Source organism: Rhinolophus hipposideros (assembly GCF_964194185.1).
Source record: "Rhinolophus hipposideros genome assembly, chromosome: 14".
Classification (NCBI taxonomy): domain Eukaryota; kingdom Metazoa; phylum Chordata; class Mammalia; order Chiroptera; family Rhinolophidae; genus Rhinolophus; species Rhinolophus hipposideros.
Window position 1 is genome coordinate 49,618,196 of NC_138060.1, and position 21,354 is coordinate 49,639,549.

The 21,354-nt window shown below is 34.7% G+C and overlaps 1 protein-coding gene across 1 annotated transcript in view; it reads left to right on the forward strand.

Moving 5' to 3' along the window:
* Window positions 1-21,354, forward strand: part of STT3B (STT3 oligosaccharyltransferase complex catalytic subunit B) — an 81,873-nt gene that overhangs the window by 31,040 nt on the left and 29,479 nt on the right. Inside the window, exons 2-5 of the mRNA XM_081073385.1 lie at window positions 8,599-8,707; window positions 11,956-12,243; window positions 17,319-17,384; window positions 19,703-19,802. Of these exons, the coding sequence (XP_080929511.1) occupies window positions 8,599-8,707; window positions 11,956-12,243; window positions 17,319-17,384; window positions 19,703-19,802 (563 nt within the window). The remainder of the gene's footprint in view (window positions 1-8,598; window positions 8,708-11,955; window positions 12,244-17,318; window positions 17,385-19,702; window positions 19,803-21,354) is intronic.

Sequence of the window (21,354 nt, forward strand, 5' to 3'; positions counted from 1 at the left end):
TTTTTTGGAGAACCTTTGTACTGTTTTCCATGGTGGCTGTACCAGTTCACCTTCCCACCAACAGTGCAAAAGTGTTCTCTCTTTTCCACATCCTCACCAACACTTTTCTTGTCATTTTGATAATAGCCATTCTGATAGGTGTAGTGTGATAGCTCATTGTGGTTTTGATTTGCATTTCCTTGATGATCAATGATGTTGAGCACCTTTTCATAGATCTGTTGTCATTTATATGTCTTCTTTGGAAAAATGTCTATTCCGGTTGGGTTGAGTTTTTAATATGCCAACTGAGGTATCCTGGGAATTCATGTAAAAGAAAATACTTGTAATAACTGATTGTATATAACACAGCGTCATGATATGTTATAAATGTGGATTTGGATGCTTATGGTTATGGCAGCCTTGTATACCAGGAATGATTTGACCCTGGGATAAAGTAGAACTAAAAACATTGTGTGTCTCTCTTTTTAAAAAAAAAAAAAAAAACACATTCTACTCCCATTTGTTTAGTTTTTAGATACTTTGACTAGATTTTCAGTAGAATCTTAATGAGCTTGCTTGTTTTATTGTTTTAACCCTTTAATTCTGCCTTCTGGCTTGAATCTCAGGAAATATAGTTAATTTGGTCTCAGTCTTTAACTTTTCAGGATAACTATTTAAAATTCACTGAGGTAGTGATCTGCAAAGCTATCTTAATTGTATCTCACCTCTATTTAAAACCGTATTTATGAAATCAGTTATTCATTCACAAATATTTGAGGGCTGCTATGTGCCAGGTGCTGTGCCAGGTGTTGGGAGATGCAGTAGTATCCTCATGAGAGTATTTATCTTGTGAGGTAGGTACCAATCGAGTAAACTAATATGCAGTCGCATCTGTGGTAAGTGCTAGATGTAGGGAGATGAGTGAGTTAGAGGCTACTGAAGTAGTTTAGTTAAAAGGTAATAGCTTGGACTAGAGTACTTGTATCTAAGAGGGGACAGTTTTCACAGATATTTAATACATGAAATGACAATCTGGTTGTGATTTGTGTGTAGGATGTAAGAGAGAAGGAATTCTCAAGGATGATACCTAGATTTTTGGCTTCTTTAGCTTAGGTGGTAGAGAACACTGAAAGCAGACATAGTATATGTATTTCTTTTTGGAGGTGGGTAGAATGCGTTCAGTCATGAGTTTAATTGGTTGCTAGGTTTGAGATGCTTTTGTGACATTCAGTGTAAAAAACTATGTAGGTAGGGAGACAACATTAGCAAATTGTGGGCATACCAGTAATAATTGAAGATCCCGGGTATGACTGACATCTCTTGGGAGAGTTAGAATGAGTTAATGAGAGGATCTTGGTAGAGGAGGCTGCTTGTACAAAAGCACAGAGGACTGGAGATGTGGGGTAAACATCAGGAGGCTTGTTGTAGTTATAAAAGCCAAAGGAAGAGAATGATTCAACAAAGAGAGAGATGTCAAGAATTATGTAAAATGAAAAGTTAAAAATATTACTCAGAAAAACTTTGATTATGAATTTGGAATCCAACGTTTCGTAGTTTTCAAAACATATTAATAATCCCTTGGAGTCAGTGTTTTTTGTTTGTTTTAATTGAAGTTTATTGGGGTGACAGTTGTTAGTAAAGTTACATAAATTTAAGGTGTACAATTCTGTAATACATCATCTGTATATATCACATTGTGTTTTCACCACCCGGAGTCATTTCTCTTTCCATAACCATAGTTTTGATCCCCTTTACCCTCATCTATCATCCTCCTTCCCCTTTACCCTTTGGTAACCATTAAACTATTGTCTGTGTCTATGAGTTTTTGTTTCTTTTTCATTTCTTCATTTGTTTGTCTTGTTCTTTTGTTCTTTTCAGTTTTATATACCACATATCTGTGAAACCATATGATTCTTGACTTTTTCTGTCTGACTTATTTTGCTCAGCATAATAATCTCAAGATCCATACGTGTTTTCGCAAATGGTGCTATTTCATCTTTTCTTATGGCAGGATAGTATTCCAGGAGTCAGCTTTTTTAAGTAAAACATTACGTTTAAAACTTAAAACCTAATTCTTGCTAGTATACCAGGCCTCTCTCATTAAAATATTTTAACAAAATTTTGGGGATGCCACTTTTCCTGTTGTGTTCTTTCTTACGGTGGTTCTTTACTTCCTATAGTTTGTAATTGTTTATTAGCTCATGTGACTCTTTGCTTATGTTTGGTTTTGGCTTTTACCATTAATCCAAGAGTTTGCACCTTTTTTCAATGTTCACTTACTGACTTGGAGATTCCTTGTACGTTTAGAGTGTACTCTTATGCATGGTGCAAAGTTTAAGAATTTACTTAAACCCTTTGGAAGAGAAAAACGTAGGCATTTCCATTCTGATTGATTGTTTCCCATCTCCTTTTTCTAAAGGGACAGTCTTTGCATGGTTTCACCTTTAAGTACAATAAATACATTGTTTCTAGCATTTGGGGATTTCCTTTTTAAAATTACACTCAAAAACCTTGTTTTTTTGGAGGGTAGGTAGTATATTTGACATTGGTTTAGTTTTTTGTGTTGCTGGCAAACAGTTGCTTTACTTTAAATTCCTTATTGATACTCTGTATGATCTATCCATTGTTGAAAGTAGGGTGTTGAAATCCCCTACTGTTAATTGTGTTGCTGTTTCTGCCTTCCGATCTGTTAATACTCTCTTAATATATTTAGGTGCTCTGATATTGGGTGTATATATACTTTTTTAAATTGTTATATTTTCTTGATAAATTGACCTTTTGACATAATGAATCATTATATAATGACCTTTTGTCTGTTACAGTTTTTGACTTACAATATATTTTGTCTGGTATAAGTATAGCCACTCCCAGACTGACTTGTTTTTCATTTACGTAGAATATCTTTTTCTATCCCTTTACTTTCAGCCTATATGTGTCCTGAAGTGAGTTTTTTAGGCAGCATATATTTGGGTCTTATAAACACCTATATACAGGTCTTTTGATTGGAGAATTTAATCCATTTATATTTAAAGTAGTTTTTGATAGGAAAAAACTATCGCCATCTTGTTTTCTGGATGTTTTATAGTTCCTTTCTTTTCTTGCTGTCTTTGTGATTTGATTTTCCTTAGTGGTATTCCTTTCTCTTTTGTCTTTTGTCTATTTACTATAGGATTTTGCTTTGTGGGTACCCTGAGGTTTACATAAAACATCTTAGAATTATAATAGTCAATTTTAGAATGAGACTATATCAAACTTAAAAGCTTCTGCACAGCAAAAGAAACCATCGACAAAATAAAGAGGCAACCAACTGAATGGGAGATTTTTGCAAACAGTGCCTCCAATAAGGGGCCAATATCCAAAATATACAAGGAATTCATGCAACTCAACCAGAAACAATCCAATTGAAAAATGGACAGAGGACCTGAAGAGACATTTCTCCAAAGAAGACATACAAATGGCAATTGACATAAGAAAAAATGGTCAACATCACTAATCATCAGAGAAATGCAAATAAAAACCACAATGAGATATCACCTCACCCCAGTTAGAATGGCTGTCATCGACGAGACAAATAGTAACAAGTGTTGGAGAGGCTGTGGAGAAAAAGGAACCCTCATACACTGTTGGTGGGAATGCAGACTGGTGCAGCCGCTGTGGAAGGCAGTGTGGAGGTTCCTCAAAAAATTATGAATAGAATTACCATGTGACCCAGCAATCCCTCTCCTGGGCATCTACCCCAAAAATCTGAAAACATTTATACATAAAAACACGTGTGCGCCAATGTTCATTGCAGCTTTATTTACAGTGGCCAAGACATGGAAACAACCAAAATGTCCTTTGATAGATGAATGGATAAAGAAGTTGTGGTATATATACACAATGGAATACTATTTGGCGGTAAGAAAAGATGAAATAGGACCATTTGTGACAACATGGATGGATCTTGAGATTATAATGCTAAGTGAAATAAGTCAGACAGAAAAAGCAGAACCATATGATTTCACTGATACGTGGTATATAAACCAAAAATAACAAAAGAACAAAACAAGCAAATGAGAAACAAAAACTCATAGACACAGACAGTAGTTTAGTGGTTACCAGAGGGTAAGGGGGTGGGGTGGGAGATGAGGGTAAAGGGGATCAAATATATGGTGATGGAAGAAGAACTGACTCTGGGTGGTGAACACACAATGTGATTTATAGATGATGTAATACAGAATTGTACACCTTACCTATGTAACTTTACTAACAATTGTCACCCCAATAAACTTTTTTAAAAAAGTCAACTTTAAGCTGATAATTTAACTTCAGTCACATTCAGAATCTCTATCCCTTTACCCCTGTCCCCCATTTTATGTTATGAATGTCATAATTTACATCTTTTTATCTTGTGTATTTTAAATTATTGTAGCTACAAATATTTTAGCTTTTTTTCTTTGTGTTTTTTTTTTTTGGCGGGGAGGGGTCTTCCAACCTTTACATTAGAGTTAAGTGATTTACACATCATTACAGTACTGGAATAGTCTGAATTTATTTTGTACTTATTTTACTAGTGGATTTTATACTTCCATGTGTTTTTTACACAAGTAACTATTGTCCTTTCGTTTCAACTTTAGGAAATTCCATTAGCGTTTTTTGTAAGGCAAATCTAGTAGTGATGAACTCCTTCAGATTTTGTTTTTGTATGGGAAAGTCTTTTCTGAAGGTCAGTTTTGCTAGGTAAAGTGTCCTTGGTTGGCAGCTTTTTCTTCCAGCACTTTGAATGTGTCATAGCACTCTGTTGGATCTACAGGGCTTCTGCTGGTAGCCTTATGCAGGTCTCCGTGTGTAAGTTTCTCTGTTTTTTCTCTTTCCCCTTTAAAACTGTCCTCTTTATCTTTGATTTTTGATAGTTTTATTATGTCTTCCAGTGAAGTCCTATCTGAGTTGACTATTGGCACCTATGAGCTTCTTTGTCCATCTGTCTCCCCAGATTTAGGAATTTTTCAGCCATTATTTTTTAAATAAGTTTTATACCCCTTTCTCTATTTTTTCTCATAATGAGAATATTTCTTCCCTTGATAATGTCCCATAAATAATGCAGGCTATTTTTCAGTCTTTTTTATTCATTTTTTTCTTCTCTGCCTTGGTAATTTCAAATGACCTCCTTTCTAGTTCTCACTTTCTTTCTTCTCCTTGTTAAAGTCTGCTGTTGATGTTCCTAACTGAATTTCTCATTCCATTTATGTACTCATCAGCTCCACTATTTACATTGGTTCTTTTTTATGATTTCTGCCGCTCTGTTGAATTTCTCATTTTGTTCGTGTATTGTTTTCCTGATTTCATTGTCTATCTTGGGTTGTCTCATAGCTTGCTGAGCTTCCTTAAAACAATTATTTTGAAATCTTTGTCATGCAATTTATAGATCTATTTATTTGTGGTCAGTTGCTGGAAAATAATTGTGTTCCTTTGGTGATGTCATGTTTCTTTGATTTTTCATGTTTCTTGTAGCCTTGCATTGATGTCTGCTCATTTGATGGACTGGTTTTGATGGGGAAAGACCTTATCCCGCAGGTATGTGTGAGGGTGTCAGCTGGACAGGCTGTAGCAGTTCTTGCTCCAAGGAAGAACCAGAGATGTAGCTTCCAACAGCTGAGGTTAACATTGGTAACGATTGCAGGGATTCTCAACAGCTAAAGCTGCAAGTGTCCACAGGGCTGGTGAGGGCTGTGTGGGGCCTCCCGGTCTCTTCCTTTTATCCCACGCGTTATTGTCATGGCTAAGTGGATCTCTCTTAGTACCAGGTCTGTCTCATGGATGCCCTCTTAGTAGTCGTGGTACTGGTGGGTTCCCATGGAGTAACCGTGGAGCCAGAGACTGGAGCATAGGCACTCATGGAGCAGCCATGGACCCAGGGTCTGGCATTCAGGTGCCCATGGAGCGGCTGCAGAGCCAGAGTCTGAAATGCAGGTACTCACAGAGCAACAGAGTCTCTGGGGCCCAGAGCGTGTGTGGGATTGGGGTGGGGCGTGGCAGCTCTGGTTTTGAGGCAGTGCAACAGCAGCTCCTGTCGGCAACACAGCAGCATCTCCCTTTCCTGGGGGTCTGTGGCTGTGATGGCTTTGGTTACCCTAGTGGCTGAAGCTTCTGCAGTTCTCTGGTGAGCAGGCCACTGGGGTCTGCACCAATGAACACTGTGGGCTTCACCTTTGAAAGCCGCAGGGAATCTGGCTGTTGGCTGTTGAGGTCCTCAGCAGCAAAGCCTCTTTAGGTCCCCCTCCACAAAAAAGGCCACTGGGGGCTGTGATGGCACCTACCATATGACTGATCCTGATAGCCCTGCCCTTCTTGTTTGTTCCTACCGTGTTTCCCTGAAAATAAAACCTAGCCAGACAGTCAGCTCTAATGCGTCTTTTGGAGCAAAAATTAATATAAGACCCAGTCTTATTTTACTGTAACATAAGACTGGGTTTTACATAGTATAGTATAATATGACATGATACGATATAATATGACATAATATAAAATACCAGGTCATATTAATTTTTGCCCCAAAAGACATATTAGAGCTGATTGTCTGGCTCTTATAGGTCTTATTTTCGGGGAAACAGGGTAGCTGTCTCCAGATGTCTCAGCTAAGCCTATCTCCCTAGCAATCCTTTCTGTGTGGTTATTCTCCATTTTTTCCTTCATCGTGCTGTTGTAGGATCTTAACTGTACTTTCAAGCCTTCGCAGGGATATTTCCCTTCACGGATAGATAACTGTCTTATTTCTTGTTTTTTTGTGGGTGGGACAAAGGCTGGTGTCTCCTAATACTCCATCTTGCTGACATTCCTCAGAATACTTTATTTTGTTCTAATTTGCTTTTTATTTTTGAACTTTTTTCTCTTTAGCCTATCTTTTGCTTATCTTGACAGTCATTTTTGACATTCAGAAACATATAATTCTTTATCATCGGTCTTTTATTTCATAATAGTAGCAATAGTCTCTAAGTGCTTTAGACACGTTATATTGTTTAGTCATCACAGCTACCTTATGATGTAGGTACTATTATCCCTCTTTTATAGATGAAGAAATGAGAGTCCAGAGAACGTAAATTATTTGCCCAACCAAGGTCACAAAGCTAGTAAAGTGAGGAACTAAGGTATTTAAACCCAGGCAGTATGATTTTTACAACCTGTACTCTTAAGCTTTAGGTTATACTTCTTTGTAGGCTGCTGTGGCTTATCTTAGCCCTCCGAAGATATTCTTGTTTCTGCTTCCTGTGATACTAGTTTTTTCCATTTGTTGATTTTGATGCTTAGCTTTTATATTGCTTCCTTTTCTCAAATGTTTGATTTTTGGGTCTGTGCTTTTTTTGGTATTTGCTCAAATCTGTCTAAAAATGCAATAGTGCTGTGTCTAGGGAAGGAGAATCATGCCTTGCTGTTGTGCGGGATACGTCACACTGTACTGGATACGAGGATTTCCTGTTCATTTTCCTTCTGTCTAGCATTGTTGTGCTTTTTGGCTCACTGTCTACATCTAATGCGGATGCTTCTGCCGCCCACTGACTTAATTGGCAATGGTAGGGGCTGGGACCCGCCTGCTCAGCCGCTTTGTTCTAATGACACTACCCTGAGGGTTTCTGCAGGTTTCTCGTCTGCCCCCTTAGCTGCTTTATGTGAAACATGGAGTACCTGTGACAGTGCTGCCCCCTACCCCCACCCCCATGGTTAGTTTACTGCTGCTTTCAGTTTGGGCTGTGGTGTCTTCAATTTTATTTTTTCCCATTTGTCATCTTTCATTGATTAAATTTCTCATTCTTTAAGGTCATGTTCTTGTTTTACAGTACTGTTACGGTTTTCTTATGGTTTTAGTGGTATTGTAATTTATTCTTTAGCCTGTAATTTTTAGAGTTGTAGGATTGGAGGCGATTATGTCAAGTGTGCTCCTTTCATTTTAATGCTGTCTTCTGTCAGTGTTTCTTAATCTTTTGAGTCATTGACTTCTTTATGTGGTGAATTCTGTGTACCCTTTTTTAATTCAAATGCAGCTGTCGGCCGTTTGTACACTAAGTGATAGCTAAATGTTAATTTGAGCATTCATTTGTAGTTTTGTAGGCATTGAGGTGTGGGGGGTGCTTTGTTTTTAGTTGAATTAGAGGTGTGAACCTATTTCTTGAAAAATAATTTCTTAATCAAGTTTGAGGAAAATTGCTATAAAAGTTATATCAGTGGTGCCCAAAAATGTATACAAGTGGACACTTTGGTCAATGTTCAAGCAATAGTTCGCAGTAATCAGAAGTGTCGACGCTGATGGTAACTACTTTGAGCACCTCTTGTAATTGCAGAAGTCAAATGTGACTCGTAGTCATCTTTTGTTATTAGTATATATTGAGTATTACAATTTTAATAGTTTTTCTTTCTTATTAGGTTGGTGCAGAAGTAATAGCGGTTTAGAAGAATAATTACAAAAAACCACAATTACTTTTGCACCAACCTAATAAAATGTGTATACATTTTTTTTGGCACTTTTTGTATTTAGCCATAGAGTTAACTATAAAGACACTTGCATTTAAAATGTAATTAGAAGGATAGAGCTGTTTCTTTGTAGCAAGCATAGTTTTGTAACATTTCTTTTTTTCCTGTTTTCTCTAGGTTTAACTATAGATCAACCCATCATCTTGCGTCTCATGGGTTCTATGAATTTTTAAATTGGTTTGATGAAAGAGCATGGTATCCACTAGGAAGAATAGTAGGTGGTACCGTAAGTATATTTGCAGTTATTTATGTTCATATCATAAAATTTTATAGTTATTTGAGTAAATCATTAACTGCTAAGATGATGGGGATTCCTGAAAGCTTTGTATGTTTAACACATTTTTCTATGGTTGGTTATCCAGTGTTTAATTTACTAAATCTCTTTTCTTGACACGCCCCTCCGTTCCCCCCACCCACACACCTGTTTGGGGTTATCTCAGGATAGCCACTATATCTGTCAAATGGTGGAGGCTGTGAGGGGATCTCTTGTCACAGTGTATCTTAAGTTCGGGTTATTTGTGTGTTTTTGTTTTGTTCTGTAGCAACTTTATTGAAAAAACAGTTTTTGGAACTAAATAGAATTTTAGAAGAATCAGATCATTCTAATTTTCCAGGTCCCAAATCCGTCCCAGATTACTCCAGGTAATTGAGTATTGATCATAGTTCATGGGGAATTATTATCTTCAGAAGGCAACACAAGAGAAAATATTTGTAGTTATTTGGGATATGACGAGAATGTTGAAGACAAGGTGAAAGACAAGACACCTACTGGGGAGACATACGAGTTTAGTATTGTTTTTTTCGCGAACATTTTTGTCAGAGATTTATCAGTTTTACTAGGTTCAAACTTAACCCAAAGAAATTTGGACTTTGTTGATTGTCTTTATTACATGTTTGTCTTCTATTGATTAGTTTCTTTCCTTCCACTTTCTTAAGTTTATTTTGATGTTTTTTTGGACTTCCTGATAAAGTTTGCTCAATAATTTTCAATCTTTCTTTGTTATTATGTGTTCATTAAAGCTATACATTTATAGCTATAAATTTAAAGTTAAAGCTCTAAGTTTTCCACTAATCAGTGTTTTAGCAACATTGCGTAAATTTGGCGTGTATTGTTTTCATTATTTCTCAAGTCAAAATGTATTTTAATTTCCATTATGTCTTCTGATTCATGGGTTATTTAGAATTGTATTTAACTTTTAAGCATAAAAGGATTTCCAATTTATCTTTTTTTGAATTATTCTTCAAATATGTTTTGGTTGGAGAAAAATTTCTGTATTTTCAATCCTTTGAAGTTTATTGAGACTTGTCTTGTGGCCTAGGATTTGGCAAATTTTATAAATGTTCCCTCTGTATTTGTAAAGAATATATTCTCTGTGATGGTAAGGTGTTGTGTTTCTAGTTTGAGGCATCCTTTATGTAAATAGAGGTAAAGATACAAGGAGAGTAGTCATGATGGTCTCCAGGGCAAATTAGAAAGATAACTGAATGCTAAGAGATGTCGTAGATGGCTGTTATCTGCACTTCTTGTGCTAGTCTTATCATTCACCTTATCATATTAATATTTGATGACTAGTCTGTTTCCTGGTCTAACTTTTCCTCTTAAATCCTTGGTGGAGGCTTATTTTCTGAGACTCCTGATGTCGTTGGGACCATTCATATAATTGTTCTCTTTTGTCTTTGGATGGAGCTCTTAGGGGTTTCTTTTTTTTTTTTTTTAGGCCAATTTTTAGTCATTTCTCACTTTGAGGTTTCTTATACCAGAAGTTGTTATAAATGTGGAACCCATATTCATATATGTGATGAATGACTTTATTTCTCCTTTTGTTTCTATTCAAAGCTTTGGAAGTAAGGCAAACGTTTTCTTACTGCTTCTCTTAATGAATGGGAAGCATTTGTCTAGTCTAGTTTCACAAATAGGCCCTGGCTTTGTCCTGGGAACTAGGCCTTTCCTCTGATACCTGTGTGATATCTGTGTTGAGCAATACCCTCTGCCCTCCCCCTCCTACCCAGCCTCACACACACACCCACACACACACACACACCCTCCAGTTCTTAAGATGTAGATCAGACCTGGAGTATCTTTTTTTTCCTCTTATTTGGGGCTCCCAAGGCATTAGAACCAACTTTGAACTTCTTTATTTTTGGCATTCGGAGGATTCCCTTTCTTTTGCGCTTATTTTATTGTTGGGTGGGATTTTTGTTGTTTGGTTAGGGTTTATTTTTTTGGTCCTTTCATCCAAGTTCTTCCATGTATTTTTGCTGTTTTTTTTGTGTGTCAGTAGAGTCTGCCATGTTATCATGGATGTATTGACTTACCTTTAGAGATATTTTCAAATTCATTTTCATTGAAAATGGCTGGAACCTGATACACTGGAACCTGATACTTTATGTGAAAAATTTTCATTTTTAAAAAAGGTGATGATTGTCACACTTTCCCCCTTTCCTTTATTCCATTCTCCTTCCACACAGTCAGTAGGTATTGAGCATCTATTTTGTGTCAAGCATTGTTCTGAATGCTAAGGAAAATTTTCCTGCTAGTCTGTCCTGGAGCTTATAATCTTGTGAGAGTGCTTAGTTAATAGAAAATAAATAAAATAAGTAAAATAAATAATTTGTGAAATGGTGGTCTGTCATGGAAAAAAAGAGGGAATGGTTAAAGACCATGGGGAGTTTGCAGTTTTAAATAGTATAGCTAGGAAAGAAAATTGATAACATTCTTTATAGTTTTAGTAATGGAGAAAGAAAAGAATCTCTTAGGATTTAGTTAAGGATGGAAACGTAAATATGCATTTTAATTGCTTATGAATAGCTCAAAAAATGTCCTATTTACCGTCCTTTGAATCCTTAATGTTTCAGATTCCTTTTTTAGAGTAAAAGTACAACTGTTATTTTAAGTGGTATAAAAACATTCAACCTTCTAGGAGTCCCATAATATTATCTTTGAATTCACAAGCTAGTTAGTTCTTCATTCCTTAGCCAGAGTTGCTTACTTTCAAAATCTTGGCTTTGAAAGGAAGAATCATTTATAAATAATACTACATGTAACTTCATCTTCTCTTCTTTTCTCATTCCTTTATACACACACAAGTATGGGCAAAATTTGAGTATGTTAAAACCCTAAACTTAAGGGTAAGTTACAGTAGGACCCTATTTTATAGTGAAAAAAATAGTGGAATCAATAAGAAAGCTACCCAATTTTCCACTGAAAATCATTTTCAGTGTTGTTATTCATTCATTTTATTTGATCTTTTTTCTTTTATTTAAATACGTATCTCTCCACATCTGAGCTTTTTCTTGTATCCAATCCAAAAGAACATTTAATTTTGTAGTGTGTGAGGAAAGCAAACCTTTTTTTGAGATGTTATTTTCAAACTTACTGTAAATGATATGTGATAATAAAGAAGAGAACTTATGTTAGTGTTTTCAGCTACCTCATTTTATATGTAATTAAGTTTGCCATTTTTTTCTTCCTAGGTTTACCCAGGGTTGATGATAACAGCTGGCCTTATCCATTGGATTTTAAATACATTGAACATAACAGTTCACATAAGAGATGTTTGTGTGTTCCTTGCACCAACTTTTAGCGGCCTTACATCTATATCTACTTTCTTGCTTACCAGAGAACTTTGGAACCAAGGAGCAGGACTTCTAGCTGCTTGTTTTATTGCTATTGTACCAGGTTACATTTCTCGGTCAGTAGCTGGATCCTTTGATAATGAAGGCATTGCAATTTTTGCACTTCAGTTCACGTACTACTTGTGGGTAAGTAACATTTAATTTTTTGCTACTATTAATGCCCATGAACTTTCTGCTGAATGCTGTAGGTTGTACACATTTGTCTTTGATCAGTTAATTATAGTTGCACCGTGTTTCCCCGAAAATAAGACTTCGTCGGACAATCAGCTCTAATGCGTCTTTTGGAGCAAAAATTAATATAAGACCCGGTCTTATATAAGACCCAGATATTATATTGTATTGTATTGTATTGTATTGTATTGTATTATATTATATTATATTATATTATATTATATTATATTATATTATATTATACCCAGTCTTATATAAGACCCGGTCTTATAGTAAAATAATGAATTTCACTAATTCATATATAAAATAATGAATTTTAAAAAATTGTAGTAAAATAAGACTGGGTCTTATATTAATTTTTGCTCCAAAAGATGCATTAGAATTGATTGTCCGACTAGGTCTCATTTTCGAGGAAACACGGTATACAGAGATTTTTGTTACTGTTCACAATAAATATAATAATGAATAACATTAAAAAATGTCAGGCACTGTATCTCCATATATGTAATACATATGTATATGTAATTTTGACAGTAATCCTGCTGTGCCTATTTTACAGGTGATGATGATAACGTCCTTTATAAGTCATAGCTTCAAAAAAGAGGGTATCACAAAACAAGCTTTTGATTTTGTTTCTTTTTTTTGTGGCGGGAAGAAGGGTCAGACATACTTAGGAAAGTTGAAATGTGGTTCAGTGTCTGGATTTTGAATTCCGTTTGCAAAATTAGCATTATTTTGCTGTTACCAAGTTATTTCTTCATTCCCAATCTGTGTATCTTTTATTTCCTTGTCTTTTTGTATTAACTAGTACTTCCAGTACGATGTTGAAAAGGAGTGGTGAGAGAGGACATCCTTGCCTTGTTCCTGATCTTAGTGGGAAAGCTTTGAGTTTCTCACCATTAATTATGATGTTAGCTGTAGATTTTTGTATATAGTATTATCAAGGAAGTTTCACTCTATTGCTAGTTTGCCAAGACACTTTATCATGAATGGATGCTGAATTTTGTCAAATGCTTTTTGTGTATCTATTGATATATAATAGTTACATGATCTTTTTCCTTTGACCTTTTGGTATGATGAATTACATTAATTAATTTTCAGATGTTGAACCAGCCTTTTGTACAAGGGATAAATCTAACTTGGTCATGATGTATAATTCTTATAATACATTGTTGCATTTGATTTGCTAATATTTTGTTGAGGATTTTTGCATCTTTGTTCTTAAGAGATACTGTTCTACATCTGTAGTTTTCTTTTCTTGTAATGTCTTTGTCTTGTTTTAGTATTAAGATATTGCTGGCCTCATAGAATGAGTTAAGAAATATTCCCTCTGCTTCTGTTTTCTGAAAGAGATTGTAGAGAATTGATATTAGTTTCTTCCTTAAATGTTTGGTAGAATTCATCGGTGAACTGAGATTGGCCTGGTGCTTTCTGTTTTGGATGGTCATTTACTGATTCCTTTTTAAAAATAGATATAGGCTATTCAGATTTTCTATTTCTTTTGTGAGTTTTGGCAGATTTTTGTCTTTTTGGAATTGGTTCATTTCATTTAAGATATCATTTATGGTCTAGAATTTTTCATAGTATTCCATTATTATTCTTTTAATAAATGTTTACGGGCTCTGTAGTGATGTTCCTTTTATTTCTGATATTAGTAATTTGTGTCCTCTTTTTTTTTTCTTCTTTGTTAACCTGGCTGGAGTCTTATCAATTTTGTTGATCTTTCAGAGAGCTAGTTTTTGGTTTCACTGATTTTTCTCTATCTTTTGTCTGTTTCCGATTTTAATTTCTGCTCTGATTCTTACTTCTTTTCTTCTATTTCCTTTGGATTTAAATTTCCCTTCTTTTTCTAGTTTCCTAAGGTGGAAACTTAGATTATTGGTTTAGGTCTATCTTTCTCTTCTAATACATGCATTCAGTGCTATAAATGTCCCTATAAGTCCTGCTTTCTTTGCATCACACAAATTTTGATAAATTGGGTTTTCATTTTTATGAGGTGTGATCAAAAAATACAGTGAATGTTTAAATTTAAAAAAATTGTTACAGTAAAAGACACATTGCAATTAATCCCCTTCAAAGTACCCTCCCCCTTTCTCTGAACACACTCATCCCATCGTTCTTGACACTTTATGAAGCAGTTCTGGAATCCTCTTTCATGAGTGTCTTTAGTTGCACTGCCATGGCTGCCTCAGTGTCCTGAATGGATTCAAAACATTTACCTTTCATGGTCATTTTGACTTTGGGGAAGAGCCAGGAGTCGCACAGTGCCAGATCCAGTGAATATGGCAGATGAGGACACAACGTAATGATTTTATTTGACAGATACTGCCATATACCAGAAGCGATGTGTGACGTGGAGCCTTTCCGCTGTGATACAGTGAATGCTGCTGCCAAGTGCCATCCAGTGGAAAGGCAGGGATCTTCAATACAGGAAGCAGTGCATTGAACTTCAGTAACAGTGTGTGACTGAGTTTCAACTTGTTTGGTGCAGTCGGGTGTGAGCTACAGTTGAGAGAAAGTGTGTTTTAAAGTGTGCCGTAAATCATCCTCCATCATGACAACACTCCTTGTCACACATCACTTCTTGTATCTGGCAATTTCTGTCAAATAAAAACACTACAGTGTGTCCTCATCCACCTTATTCACTGGATCTGGCACCGTGCGACTCCTGGCTCTTCCCCAAAGTCAAAATGACCATGAAAGGTAAACGTTTTGAATCGATTCAGGACATCAAAGAAGCCATGACAGCGCAACTAAAGACATTCACATAAGAGACTTCAAGAACTGCTTCAGCAAACTGGCAAAAATGATGAGATGAGTGTGTTCGAAGCAAGGGGGAGTATTTTGAGGGGAATTAATGGCAATGTGTCTTCTGTAATAAATTTTTTAAATTTAAACATTCATAGTGTTTTTTTTATCACACCTCATATACCAAATTTTGTTTATCCATCAGTTGGTGGACATTTGGATTTCCAGTTTTGAATTTTATAAATAATGCTGCTATGACCCTTAGGTACAAGTATTTGTGTGGACATATATTTTCACTTTTCCTAGGTAATAAATACCTAGAACTGGAAATGCTGGGTTGTATGGTGTAACTCCTCCTTAATAAACTACCAAATCATTTTCCAAAAGATGTAACATTTTTCATTCAACCAACATTATATGGCGGTTCTAGTTTTTCCTCATTCTTGAAAACATTGGTTTCATCAGCTTGGTTATAGCCATTCTAGAGGGTAGTCTAGTAATATTTCATTGTGGTTTTAATTTGCATTTAGGATTTCTAATGACTTAATGCCGATGTCTTTTCATGCTCTTGTTGGCCATTCGTATGCTCTTTTTTGAAATATTTATTCAAATCTTTTGCTCATTTTTAGGGGGAGGGTAATCTGTCTTATACTGGAGCTGTAAGCTTTCCTGTATTTATTTTGGATAAAGGTCATGAAAGTGACAGGTCCTTTGTCAGATATGTGTTTTACATATATTCTCTCTGGTCTAGCCCTGTTTTCTTTTTTTCTTTTTTGTTTTTTGGAAGAACAAAAGTTTAGAATTATGATGAAGTCTTATTTTTTTTAATGGATTATACTTTTGGTGTCATATCTAATAAATTGTTGCCTAACTCAAGGTCACACATGTGTCCTAGGTTTTATTCATGAAGTTTTATAATTTAGCTGTTACATTTGTGTCTATGATCCATTTAGAGTGAATTTTTAAATACAGTGAAATTAAGGGTCTAAGCTCCCCACTCTTTTTTGGTCACATGGATGTCCAGTTGTTGTTCAGACATTATTTGTTGAAAAGACAATCCATTGTTGAAAATTAATTGACCGTAAATCATGGGTTTATTTCTCATCTATTGTTTTATTGACCTATATGTCTATCCTTATGCCACTGACACACTGTCTTGAATAATGTTGCTTCATATTATATTTAAATGTGGGAAGTACCATATAGGTTTTTATATATTGATCATGTATCCTGTGACTTTGCTAAACTTGCAAGTTAAGTTTTTTTAAGTTCCCTTGGGATTTTACAAGATCGTGTTATGTGCAAATAGTTTTGCTTCTTCTTTTGCAATTTGTATACACTAAATTTTTTTTCTTGATTGATTGTAGTGGCCAGAACCTCTAATATAGTGTCCAATAAAAGTAATGAGAATGGGCATCCTTTCCTTCCTGATCTCAAGGGAAAAGCATTCAGGCCTTCACCATTAAGTATGATGATAGTTGTAGGTTTTTTATATGTGTTTTTTATCATAGATTAGGAAGTTTTCTTCTATTTTCAATTTGAGAGTTTTTATCATGAATGGGTATTAGATTTTGTCAAATACTTTTTTCATGTCTATTGAGTTGATCATATGGTTTTTGTCCTTTGTTACATTAATTTGGGGTTTCTCTACCTCAGCACTATTGACATTTTGGGCCAACGCAATTCTTTGTTATGTGTGATGTTTCGTGCACTGTAGGATGTTTAACAGTATCCCTTGCCTCTCACTAGACGACAGGTTGTGACAACCAAAAATGTCTCCAGATATTGCCAAATGCCCCCTATGGAGGCAAAATCACCCTTAGTTGGAAACCACTGCGTTAATTTATTTTTAGATGTTAAAATAACTTTGAATTCATGGAATAAATTACATTTGTTCATGATGTATGATTCTTTTTAATACATTGCCAGGTTGTATTGCTTATATTTTGTTAAGGATTTTTACTTCTTTATCCACATGGGATATTAACATGTTATTTTTGTTTTCTTGTGATAATCGTTGTCTGGCTTTGGTATTAGAGTTATACTGGGCCCCTAAAATAAATTAGGGGAATGTTTCCTTCCCCTCTATTTTCTGAAAGAGTTTTTACAGGATTGGGATTGTTTCTTCCTTAACTGTGGTTAACCTGAATATCTGAATAACCTCAGCACCTTTTTTAAAAATAACTTAGCTTTTTGTAATACAGGTTTACTAAACATTTAACATTTTTTAATTCAGCAGGAGCATTTGTAAACATTATTACGTTTGCTTTTTTTTTTTTTAGGTAAAATCTGTGAAAACTGGGTCAGTTTTTTGGACAGTGTGCTGCTGCTTATCGTATTTCTATATGGTAAGATTTTATATTTGAATATATAGGATGTCTAACAAGTCTTGTGGCGGTTCATCCAGTTCCTCTTCATCATTCTCCTCTTATCCAGGGCTAGTTCTCCACTTTGTTTCTCCTGAAATCTTTAGGATCTTAATTTTGTTTGATGTATACTTTTTTATTATTACCATTTTCTTCCCTACTCTTATTGTCAGGACCCATATTGACTTTTCTTTTAGTGGGGAGGGTTAATATTCAACCTCTCAAATAGAATATTTGCAGCAAGTGAAACAAAAATTTTCTTTTCAAATAATGGTCACATCTTCTAGGTTAACCTGTAAACTGCCTATATAATTTTTTCAACAGATTACTTAAGATAGGGATTCATTATTGTCTTTTCGTTCTCCTGCCTGTCTTTTCCACACCACAGTCTATAGCAGGGGTGTCCAAGCCAACTGCAACCTGCAATCCATTTTTAATTGGCCCGCAGCAAATTCCAAAAATATATATAGTTTACTTAAATAAACCAGGTGAGGCAGTACTACTTCACCTCGAGTGAGTGGCCCCGCAGTTTGTGTATTTTACCACATATGGCCGTTGGTAAAAAACGTTGAAAAAAGTTTGGACACCCCTGGTCTATATAGTATAGTAGTCTTGTGCTGAAAAGTAATGACAACCTTAGGTACCTTTTTTTTTTTTTTTTTAAAACAAATGTCATGAAATTTGTGCATCCAGATTATCCATTCCCTTTTTAAAGTGGTTCAAGCTGGACATATTCGGCACAGTTGTACTCAGTAATAGAAAACCCAGTCTCTTTCAATTTTAGACTTACGCTATTTTGCCGTGTATAATGCGCACCCACATTTTTGGCTCAAACTTTCAGGGAAAAACATCTTTTTAATTTTTTAATTCAAATTTTTATTTGTTTACATTTAGGTACTTAATTTTTTGTATTATAAAGGAATTTTAGCATTTGTTTTTAAACATATTATGGTACAGGAAATTTTATGTGCTGGTAATAAATTTACTATATTTATGCATCATAGAAGGCCAAGATCTCTTCGTCGTTGCAAGTTCGTCTTAAGTTCAAAACTGATTATTGTATTCCAGGGTATTATTATGCATACCGATATCGTTATTAATTTCTAAAGTTACACTTTTAATTCATAAGCATAAATAAAACAATTAAAAACATTATGTAGATACGGAATTAGTACTACCCATGTATAATACACATCCTTATTTTTCCTTCAGAAATTTGGGTAAAAATGTATGCATTATACAATACAGCAAAATGTGGTAAATTTTGGAAATTATCAGAAGTCCTTCTGTTAGGATTGGTGCTCAACCAGAGTAACATTGTTTTAGGTGAAAAATAGCATGTGACTGAAGTGGTAAATTATAGTTCTTGTATGCACTGTAAATTGAAGGCAGTTCCTTTACAAGTGGTACTGAAATATTGTAGACAAGAGCAGCATTGTTAGAATATGTATGTTAATGTATTGTCTCTTAAGATGACTCCTTCAAACTTTTGAAAGTATAAATGGCTCTTTCAAACTTTTAGTTATTAGAGCACATCCAAGAACTTTGATCTTAAGACTTTATTGCCTGTTACTAATTTATAAAAATTAATAAATTCTATTGGTTGCAAATAAACATTATCTTTAGAATCTTTATTAATTTAGACCAGAACATACGCAATTATTCTGATTAAATAGAATTGTTCTAACTTTGTGATACAGGCCAAACATTAAAATGGGATCTTGATTTATATAGGAAATAATTTATACCCAAGGTAGCACCTTTATTTTGAGGATCTCAAAGCGTATCCAGATCATCTGAGTATTCCTTTTACTTGAGTTGTCGACTGTTGCTAACATTCATTGTGTTTATTCTCAGTGAAATTTCTTGCATTGTATTTATCATCAAAAATAGGGGAAGTAAAAGCCATTTTTCTCTTAAAAATTTATAATCTATATCCTAAAAGTCCTTATCTCCATGAGTCTTTTTACTTTCAATTAACAAATTATTAATATAATGTTCTCAACATTCTTGTTAAGTTTAATTTGTTCATTTCTCCAGTGAATGTAGAGAAGCATGTTGAATTTGTAGGATTATGTTATTTTAATTATCAATAAAAATCAGGAGAAATAGGTTATTTGAAGGTTATAATAATATAAATACATTTTTAAGCATATCTCAAAATTGCTAAAAATCCTAGTGTTTATATCTGCTTATGTGTTTAGATTTTATTATGTGTTTAGATCTTATGACAAATAAAATGTATCTATTTTAAAAAGCAAACATATAAATTATTTAACATAGCATTTCTTTGCCCATAGGTCTCTGCGTGGGGTGGTTATGTGTTTATTATCAACCTTATTCCACTGCATGTATTTGTGTTATTACTGATGCAGAGATACAGCAAAAGAGTCTACATAGGTAAGTGATTTGACTTTTGAAATCTGTCAGCTTCTAAGATGTCTCATATACATTGTTTTCATTGAACAGACATTTTTGTTAGGTCAGTATTAGGCATTAGAAGGTAAAAATAATTATATTTATTTTGCTTTCTATATTTATAGGGAGGGTCAGGCATTTTTACCTAAGTTACCGTCTTCTCCTTGATGAGTTTTTGCAGAAATTATTTTATATTTAATATTTGTCAGCCATTTTTCTTTTTTATTTGAGAAGGTGCATTTCTATCATGAAAATCATCCACATACACATATTACTCAAATTCAACTTATTCATTGTAAGAGATTGAGCATCTTTAAAGTAAACAGTTTTAAACTTTTGAAAGCCCTTTCTATACAATATACAACAGACTGTCTTAGTTTGTTTGGGTTGCTATAACAAAAACCACAGATTAGGTAGCTTATAAACAACAGAAATTTATTTCTCATAGTCTGGAGGCTTGGAAAGTCCAAGATTAAGGCACCAGACTGGTCATGTTCTTGTGAGGGCTCTCTTCCTGGTACATAGCTGACACCTTCTTGCTTTGCCCTCACATAGTTAAGGGGAGTGCTAACTCTCTGGGTCCTCTTTTAAAAGGTTACCAAGTCCTGGATCCCTCAGGACCTAATCACCTCCTAAAACCATCACTTTGGGCATTGGGTTTTCACCATATGAATGGGAGGTGGTTGAGCACAAACATTCTGACCATAGTATAGTCTGTGCAAAACCTTCTCTGCACAATCTTTATTTTTGCTACAAGCTTTTAAACACGTCTTTTGAATTACATACTTAGTGATAGATGGTGTCTCAAATCTTAGAGCCCATTTTCTGTGACATAGACAGAAAATTCTTACAGGTTAAATTAGAGAGAAGTTGTGATCAGAAACTAATGTCTTAGTAAAATAATAGAATCCCATTATAATGTTGGAAAACAGTAGCACAATGATATAAAGCATGTTTATTTGATTAAAAAAACATAGTAATTTAGCAGTTCCTCAAAAACTTAATCAGTTACCATATGATCCAGCAATGCCACTCCTAGGTATATACCCAAGATAAATGAAAATATATATTCACACAGAAACTTGTACACTAATGTTCATAGCAGCATTCATTATAATAGCCAAAAAGTGAAGACAACCCAAATGTCCATCATTGATGAGTGGATAAAGTGTGGTATAGCCATGCAATGGGATATTATTCAGCCATAAGAATGAATGAAGTACTGATACATGTTACATTGTGAGCCCTGAAATATTATACTAAGTAAAATAAGTCAGACACAAAAGGCCATATATTGTAGGATTTTTTTTGCATGAAATTTCCAGAATAGGCAAATCCAGAGACAGAAAGTAGGTTAGTGGTTGCCAGGGGCTTTTGAAGTGGAGGAGTGACTGCTAATGGGTATGGGATTTTGTGGGGCATGAGGAAATGTTCTAGAAGTAAATAATGGTGATAGTTATGCAACTTTGTGAATATAATAAAAAAAAATTCTCAATGGTACATTTTAAAAGGGTAAATTTTATAGAATATTGAA